We start from the raw sequence: 8,772 nt of genomic DNA, 5'->3' as shown, positions 1-8,772 counted from the left end.
TCCCCAGCACTCCCAAGTGTGGTGGCACGCACCTGTAATTCCATCACAGAGGCAGGAAGGTGATGAATTCACCACCTTGGCTACATAGTAGGTTGGAGGCCAGCCTGAGCTACGTGAGACCCTGTCCCAAAAGGAAAAGGACTAGATGAATATGTCACTGTCTTGGTCCATTTGTTTCCCGCGGAGCCGACAACGGTCAAGATCGCTGGCACCTGGTGAGGACCTCTTGCCGGCTTATAGACGGCAGCTTCTCACTAGGCCCTCATGTGGTAGGAGAGAAAGGTGGATTTCTGAGAGTGTTAAAACAAGGGCTGGAGAGATAGCTCCGAGGGTGAGAGCACAGCCTGCTGTTCCAGAGGTCCTGGGTTCAATCCCCCCAGCAACCACACTGTAGCTCACAACCATCTACAATGAGACCTGGTGCCCTCTTCTGGCATACAGGTGTACATGCAGGCAGAATACTGTATACATACATAATAAATAAGTAAATCTTTGGGAGAAAAAAAAAAGCTGGGATAAAGGCTCTGTCCCCAGCCAATCATCTCCAAAAGCTCCCTCTCTTAAGGCCATCAGTGTAGAAAGTTAGGATTTTGCAGGATGTTCAAACATTCAATCATAGCAGGGTTTTTTTCTTTATTTGTTTTCTGAGACAGGGTTTCTCTGTGTAGCCTTGGCTGTCCTGGACTCACTTTGTAGACCAGGCTGGCCTCGAACTCACAGAGATCCACCTGCCTCTGCCTCCCGAGTGCTGGGATTAAAGACGTGCGCCACCATGCCAGTCATGACTACTTTTTCTAAAGAAATGCAGATAGGTATGTAAAATAAGCAGGCAAAACAAACACAGAAAATAAATCATAAAGAAATATATTTCAAAACAATTACTTGGAGCCAGCAAGATAGTGCAAGAGGTAGTGAAGTATTTGCTGCCAGGCCTGCAAACTGAGTTTGATCCCCAGAGACCCCATGGTGGAAGTGCAGAACTGACCCTCTCAGCTCCACGTCTGCACGCTCTCTCACACTCAAATAAGTGTAACACTAATTTTAAAAAAATTTTAATGATTTTTTGGTGATGTTTGGTGTACATATAACCTTGCCATTGTTAACGATTAAAGCAAGCAGGTATGAGGGAAGCAGAAACAAGAGAGGAAATGCAAGTTCTGGGCCAGTGTGGTCCACATAGCAAGTTTCAGGCTGGCCACAAAGAATTATTTTTGACTCAAAGGGGGGGGGCATATAGGAGACAGGAGTGGTGGCACACGCCCTTAATCCCAGCACTCTGGAGGCAGAGGCAGGTGGATCGCTGTGAGTTTGAGGCAAGCTCAAAGTGAGTCCAGGACAGTCAAGGCTACACAGAGAAACCCTGTCTCAAAAAAACAAAAACAAAAAGAAAGAAAGAAAGAAAGAAAGAAAGAAAGAAAGAAAAAGAAAAGAAAAGTGTAGGAAAGATTAAGCTTTGTCGCAGGTGGAAGCAGTCTTGGCGGGCTTTACCCTTGGGGCACACCATGAATACCTTGTGAGAGACTGTTTGGAGCCTTCCTGGGCTTGGAATTCAGGAAGCCTACCTAGGAACCCCACCGTGGCTATTGTTTTCCTAATTGACCCTCGAAGGGAGAAGGGACCGCCCTTTGCATATGACTGGGAAGGTGGGGGAGAGAAAAACAAGAGGTAGAAGGAGAGAAGGAGAAGGCGCGGAGAGAGGGGAAAGGACCGGACCAGCTCGTGGGACTGAGACGCCTAAGGACCCGTCCTGCCGAACGGATTCCAGGAGGTTTTAATCTTCTGTCCCTTTAACCTTTTTTTCCTTCTTGTATATGCTAGTTGGGTTGTATAATAAAGTTTAATTGTTAATAAACTGAGCCAACAGAAAAGAAAGAAAGAGAAAAAAGAACACTGTCCTTGGGCTGGAGAGATGGCTCAAAGGTTAAGAGCACTGACTGCTCTTCCAGAGGTCCTGAGTTCATATTCCCAGCAACCATATGGTGGCTCACAGCCATCTATAATGAGATCTGGTGCCCTCTTCTGGCGTGCAGGTGTACATGCAGGCAGAGCATTGTATATATAATAAATCTTTAAAAAACAAAAAACGCTGTCCTTGGCATACATTAGTTTCCAAGCTGAGGGAAGAAGTTTCAGCACTCACTGGGGAGACGTGCTATACGTACAGTGCAGTGCACACATCACGTGCTCAACGCTCCAGCAAAGTGAAGCAAGTGCCAGAAACATCACAGGGTCATCACATGCTTGGTTCAGAAACCTTTACTATCGCTACATTTTTTATAACCGTCCATATTCAGTTCCCCATATGTTAAGATGTTTCCCAGACTAAACAGATCATCTGACCAGCCTTACACTCGCTTTCTGTACAAGTCACGGGGAGGGGAGGTTAGAAACCAGAGACTGTTCCTTCCCCCCCCCCCCCCCCCCCGTTTTTTGAAACCAGCCTGGCCTCAAACTCACAGGGATCCACCTGCCTCTGCCTCCCGAGTGCTAGGATAAAAGGCATGCGCCACCACCATCCGGCCAAAGACTGCTTTTTAAACAAGTTCTCAAGTGCTAATCTGCGCGTGTGCTGTGGGCTATGCTCCAACTGGTGAGGCCTCAGCTATCTCTTGAGTTATTCTGGTCTGATTTTTTTTTTTTAAGACTCTCAAAGCCTTAAGTTTAACAATCTTCCTAAGATCAAAATCTGAACTAAAAAGGGTGGTTAATTGCCTTCACTATGTCATCAAATCGCAAATAAATTTATTTTTCCTTAAAAAGAAAAAATTAAAAATAAAAAGAACTAATCCTCCTGTCAATCGCCTCCTTGTTTGACTTTGGGATATTGTTGTTCCTTATTAAAAGAAAAGAAGAGAAAATGAAAAAAGGGAAGAGAAGAAAAGAGAAGAGAAGGAAAAATTAAAAGAAAAGAAGGAAAAAGGATTGGAGAAGGTGGTGGTGTCTCGTACCCTTCGAAAGCACATCTTTCTGGACCGGTCACCCCCATGATGGCCTGAGAACTACAATCACCATGATGCTCTGCCGTGGATCACGTGAGAGGGAATGACAAATCAAAGATGGCCGCTTTCCCCCACAATCCTTTGCGTCGTCTCAAGATGGTGGCGCCCAGCGGTACCATGAGCGATTCGGACAGCAGCAGCAGTAGCAACAGCGATGCTGAGGAGCTGGCGCGGTGCCGCGAGGCGGCGACGCCCGCCTGGGGCCTGGAGCAGCGCCCGCTAGGAACGGAGAAAGCCAGAGCCGGTAGGGGCTGCCCGAGGGGCGGGGTTCCTCCCCTGGGGCCCGCAAAGGATGCGTCTCGTTGTACCCGAGGAGCTTTCTTGAGAAAGCTTCTGAGACTGGTTGGGGATGAGATTCGCGCCGAGGGCGGAGGGGGAGCCCTTCATTCCAGTGGAGGCGGCTGAGGCACCTCAGTGTGTCCTGAGTGCGCTCGCCTCCTCCGTGCGTCCTCATGGCCACCCTGTGGGAAGGTAACCAGCCACCTGTCTGAGATGGCGGAGAGCCTCAGAGTCCTGCCCTTGCCGGCCCTCACGCGCCGTCCCGCTCAGACTGAGGTCGGCAGTGAGTTTATCCAAGCGAGAGTCTCTAGCAAATTCGGGATGAGTCCGAAATCCGCCAGCATAGGGATCCCTCATCGTGGTTAGAGACTCCAACAAGTCCTGTAATTTTGAACAGAAAGAATATTGCATCTTTACTTTTATTAACCCTTAACTGAAATATAACAACCGTTCCCCTCACACATGTGAGCAAAAAGCCACAGTCACTTGACAATACCTGTTGCTTTGTCCCAGCGGATGTCACCGTATTGTTATATCCCAATTATAGCCTTTTACAGATACATCCAAGTATTTTGTTCACAGGACACTGTTGGAAAGAAATAACTTACACTGTTCTCTACTTTAAAGTCCCTGTGATGTTTAGACTCATTTCTAGCTCAGTGAGATGCCTCGGCAGTAGCCACACAAGCCTGCAGCCTGAACTGGGTTCCCGGAACTCGGTGATGGAAGAGAACTGGTTTCCAAAAGCTGTCCTGTGACTTAGACACACAGCAACAATAATAGACATTTTCAATTCTAGGAAGCTGACAGACATGAAAACAAAGCATGTAACACTAACTATGAGAGGTGATTTTGTTTCGTTTCGTTCTTTGAGACAGGGCCTCTCTATGTAGGCCTGACTGCTGTGGAACTCACTCTGTACACCAGGCTGGCCTTACACTCATAGAGATCCTCCTGGCTCTGCCTCCTGAGTGCTGGGATTAAAGGTATGTGCTGCCAAACCTGGTTTAAAAAGCGATCTTCAGATTTTTGTTTGTTTGTTTGTTTTTTGTTTTTTCGAGACGGAGTTAATCTGTGTAGCCTTGGCTAGCTGTACTGGAGTCACTTTGTAGACCAGGCTGGCCTCGAACTCACAGTGATCCACGAGCCACTACCTCCCGAGTGCTGGGATTAAAGGTGTGCACCACCACATCCGGCTTAGAATTTTTATTACATTTTATTTTGTGTGTGTATACACACGTGCACATGCACACAGGTGCCACGGTACACATGGAAGCCAGAAGGCAACTTCTCTCTCCTTCTACCATGTGGGGCCTGGGTATTAGACTGAAGTTGGTAGGCTCAGTGGCAAGTGCCTGGTGAGCTATCTTGTTATCCCTGAAAGGAAATGATCTCATTTTATAGATGTATGAAACCAACGGGTGGCCGGGCGTGGTGGCGCACGCCTTTAATCCCAGCACTCGGGAGGCAGAGGCAGGTGGATCGCTGTGAGTTTGAGGCCAGCCTGGTCTACACAGTGAGTCCAGGAAAAGCAAAGGCTACACAGAGAAACCCTGTCTCAGAAAACCAACAAAAGAAAGAAGAAACCACTGGGTGGGGAATTATGTGGCTTGCCCTGGTCTAGAGTTTGACGCTGTTCCTGTTTTGGGGGGAGGGCCTCGCCAGTGCTCTCTACTTACAGTGGGAGCTACTCCCTGTGATTTTGTGCTTCTGAAGACAGATGTCCGTCTCCAGCACACCAGCATCCAGGGGCATCGGGTACTTCAGAGCGCCCTGACCTAGAACAGTGTATCAGGCAGACACACTGTGAATATACAATGGCGTAGACACAGTGCTGGCCCTGAGGTTAATGCCCTGTGTTGTACATTGTGCTGGGAACCATCGACTTTCCATTCTACTCGCTTGGCACAAACCCACTTTGTGTAGCCTTGGCCATCCTGGACTCACTTTGTAGACCAGGCTGGCCTGGAACTCACAGCGATCCACCTGCCTCTGCCTCCCAAGTGCTGGGATTAAAGGCGTGCGCCACCACCGCCCAGCTCAAAAAATTAGCTTTTAGTCCAAATTATTTACATGTCTTTGGCCTCTTTTGCAGAATGCGGATAATGGTCACCTCTCAAATGGAAATGGCGTGGGGGAGGGAGGCGAGGCCTTGGGTTATACATGCATGTCACTTAACATGTACCTAGGCCACCGCGGCGGCTGTTCATTCTGTAAGTGCTGCCCGTCATTATTCCACAGATGCTGTGAGTAAAGAAGCACCAGCCTCCCAGCCAAGCCGCAGGTACTGTGTGCTCTGCATAGAGCTTTCTTTGAATCATTGAACAAATGCTGATCCCCTGTGCGTGCCAGATGCTAGGTCAGACCACAGGGTGTCATTGGGAACGAGACAAGCGGTCCTTCCCTTGCGGGCAGCATCTAAGCTCTCGGGAAGTGATGTCCTTTTCTGTGTTGTTACAGGCGTGAAGTGAACCAGCACGAGGAAGATGGCAACGAGCTTCAGACCACTCCAGAGTTCCGAGCCCATGTGGCCAGGAAGCTGGGAGCGCTGCTGGACAGGTGAGCAGGCAATCCTCTCGCCTGAAAGTGTGAGACTACAAGCCTTGTACCCCAGAACCAGCAAAAAAATTAAAAGATAAAAATTGTCAAATGTAGCCAGGTGTGGTGGCCCATGGCCTGTAATCCCAGCACTCGAGAGGCAGAAGCAAGGGGAACATTGTGAGTTCGAGGCCAGCCTGCTCTACAGAGTGAGTCCAGGACAGCCAGGGCTACACAGAGAAACCCTGTCTCGGAAAACCCCTAAAAAATAAAAATTTGAAATTTCAAAACAAAAGATACTTTTGGTGCTACCCTAAATGTCATCCTAAGTGTGGCCACTTCCTCATCCTTAGTTCCATCGCCATCTCAGAAGTATGGAAGACGCCTCAGAAGGCAGAGGTTCAGCTGGAGACAGAGGCGGAGGACGGTGAGTCCTTAAAGTGCTGATAAATGCTGCCACAGGGAGGTGCCACCATGTGCCCACAGCCACAGCTCCTCAGGGCCAGCAGCGCTGTGCCACAGGTTCCTTCTTGCATTTGCTGCCCCCACACTCTGAGGCAGGAATTATGGTACCCCATTCTTCCCAGAATGAGCTAGCTCTGAGAACCCCCACTTGCCCTGGTACCTGCAGAAACATTTTGCCTTCTTATCCCAGTCTTTCCCGCCCACTCTGTCTGATTCCGTCCGGTACGGCAGGTGAGAAACTCAACTGCTGACTTTCCAAAGCCTCTGAAGGCTAGGTGGGGCGGCACATGCTTTTAATTCCTGCCCTTGAGTCAGAGGCAGGCAGCTCTCTGTGAGTTCAAGGCCATCCTGGTCTACATAGCAAGTTCCTGGACAGATAGCTACACAGAGCAACACTCTCAAAACAAACAAAAAAGTTCACCAAAAGCCCCTGGAGCTCTGGACGTAGCAGCAGCCGTCGGGTGCCACTCAAGCCCCACCCCCACCCCCACACACAAACAGCAGGGATGCCCAAGCCCTTGCTGCTAGACTGGGTGAGCTTGAGGCCTTAGCACCTGGAGGGAAGGTCAGTCTCCGCCCCACCGACTGCTGATGCTGTCCGGGTGACCCCCAGGCTTCCGCCTTTTCTTCACATCCATCCCCGGAGGCCACGAGAAGGAAGCTTCTCCGAGACCCTGCCGAAAGCGCCAGCCCCCCAGCTCCAGGTGAGAGCTTACAACCTCCTCTTGCCTCTCCTGGCTGAGCCCGTGGAATAGCTGAGCAGCCCCAGTCAGGTCCAGACCAAAGGAAGAGACTGATCAGATAACAGGACAAAGTGTGCCCCCGGCAGGAAGGGCACAGGGTCTTCTTGGGGGGAGCTAAGGACCTCTGTACTTCACGAGCAGCCATCTTGGGCTTTACCATCCTTGCCTCCTAAGAAGCTCTGAGGTTTGGGCACTGTCAGGTTCCTAGAGATGAGAATACTGAAGTCAGCGAGCTCAGGTACTTAATGCAGTCAGGTGACTGACAGGGAGAGAAGCTGACCTTGGAGCCTGAGGTCCGCCTGAGCTACTTGGCTGCCACCGTCAGGTCTGGAGGCTGCGAGGCAGCTCTGAGGCCCATCCAGACGCCAGCTGACCTGACACCCCTGCCCCCCTACCCCCCGCCCCCCAGCAGCAGTGAAGACAGTGATGAGGAGTGGCAGCGGTGCCGGGAGGCTGCTGTGTCTGCCTCAGATCTTCTCCAGGAGTCAGCCATACACTGCCCTGCCAAGGTGGAGAAGGCGACCAAGAGGAAGAAGTTGAAAAAGAAAGCCGAGGAGGAGGCTGACACTGATGTGGCCGGATCCACAGGCCTGCAACAGGTAAAGGAGGCAGGCAACGTCAACGGGGACCTGGTGTCACTTGGAACCAAAAAGAAGAAAAGGAAGAAAAAGGCCAAGAAAGCCAGAGCTGCTTCCCCATGCCCATCCGCAGCACCTGTAGTGGCTGAGCCGGAGAACTGACCCCGGCCGTTCGCCCTGTGGCCACCAGCTCTGAGGATGAGGTGCCTGTGGGGTCAGGGCAGAGCCGGGCCATCCTCCTTCCCGGTTCCAACAGTGACTCTGCCACAGGTGACCTCAGTGGGGCTTGCCCAAGAGTCCAAGCACAGAAGTGGGGCGGGGGCGGAGCCTGAGCACAGCCAGACACACTTATGGCTCCAGAGTGTTCCGTCACCTCAGGAAGTACAGCTCTTCCAGCTTTTGAGACTGAATCTCAGAGCTTCCGTCCCCCACCACCCCTGCCTGGTGTGAGAGTGGGAGAGAGGACTCCTGTCATGGAAGTTTTGGGTTCTTTGTCAACTCAGTTATGTTATGTAAATATGTTTTTGTTTTACTCCTAAGTGTGGGGCTTTAGTTTGTCCACAGCTAATAATTGTCCTTTGTGGGAGGTGGTCTTTGCCAGCCTGCCTTGTGTAGCACGGAGAGGGGCGTGGTCGGGGATTTGAGGGAGATATATTCGACTGCCCAAAGAGTGCGGTGGTGGCATGTGGCATGTAGCAGTTTGGAGAGACCAGAGACCGGCAGTGTGGCAGCTTGGAGATGGGAGGGAAACGTTTCAGTGCAGCGGCTCAGAGGAGGCTGCTGCTGCATTTGCTGTTAATGGAGATTGGCGTTGCCCCAAAAGAACCCATTGACTCTAAACAACTGGGAGAAGTAAAGGGGTCCGCGCCCCTCTCTCCCTAACCTTACTCAGGGTTAAGGTATTGGTGGAAGGGACAGAGAGGCTTCAATACCCCAAATAAAATAGAGTTTTAAAAAAAGAGCATCAGGGCAGGGCGTGGTGGCGCACGCCTTTAATCCCAGCACTCAGGAGGCAGAAGCAGGCGGATCGCTGTGAGTTCAAAGCCAGCCTGGTCTACAGAGTGAGTCTAGGAAAGCCTGTCTGGGGGGGAGGGGGAGGAAGAGCATCAACTGGACTGAAGCTACTAAGGCCCAGGAAGACGTGCCCCTCTCCCCAGCCCGCACAGACAT

The 8,772-nt window shown here is 50.9% G+C and overlaps 1 protein-coding gene and 1 long non-coding RNA gene across 3 annotated transcripts in view; one reads left to right on the top strand and one right to left on the bottom strand.

Annotated features, from left to right (window-relative positions):
* Positions 1-8,772, bottom strand: part of LOC311586236 — a 71,793-nt gene that overhangs the window by 37,595 nt on the left and 25,426 nt on the right. The gene's annotated exons all lie outside the window — the stretch shown is intronic.
* Positions 3,008-8,134, top strand: LOC311586226 (protein CUSTOS). Of its 2 annotated transcripts, none has more exons than XM_084762224.1 (6): positions 3,008-3,243; positions 5,520-5,562; positions 5,739-5,837; positions 6,170-6,243; positions 6,895-6,985; positions 7,434-8,134. In XM_084762224.1, the coding sequence occupies exons 1-6, from the start codon at positions 3,057-3,059 to the stop codon at positions 7,762-7,764; spliced, it is 825 nt and encodes a 274-aa protein (XP_084618350.1). In that variant the 5' UTR covers positions 3,008-3,056; the 3' UTR covers positions 7,765-8,134. The 2 variants fall into 2 exon arrangements, with proteins under 2 accessions (XP_084618350.1, XP_084618351.1); XM_084762225.1 differs by having other exon boundaries at positions 3,010-3,243; positions 7,437-8,134.

The sequence above is a fragment of the Acomys minous genome (genome assembly GCF_964271855.1).
Source record: "Acomys minous genome assembly, chromosome: 16".
In the NCBI taxonomy this organism is placed as follows: Eukaryota; Metazoa; Chordata; class Mammalia; order Rodentia; family Muridae; genus Acomys; species Acomys minous.
This window is presented reverse-complemented; position numbering and strand designations above follow the sequence as displayed.

Coding starts and splice junctions, on each gene's coding strand:
- LOC311586226 (XM_084762224.1), top strand. CDS start 3,057: ATGGCCGCTTTCCCCCACAATCCTTTGCGTCGTCTCAAGATGGTGGCG. Junction 6,244..6,894: donor GGAGACAGAGGCGGAGGACG/GTGAGTCCTTAA, acceptor GGTGACCCCCAG/GCTTCCGCCTTTTCTTCACA. Junction 6,986..7,433: donor CGCCAGCCCCCCAGCTCCAG/GTGAGAGCTTAC, acceptor CCCGCCCCCCAG/CAGCAGTGAAGACAGTGATG.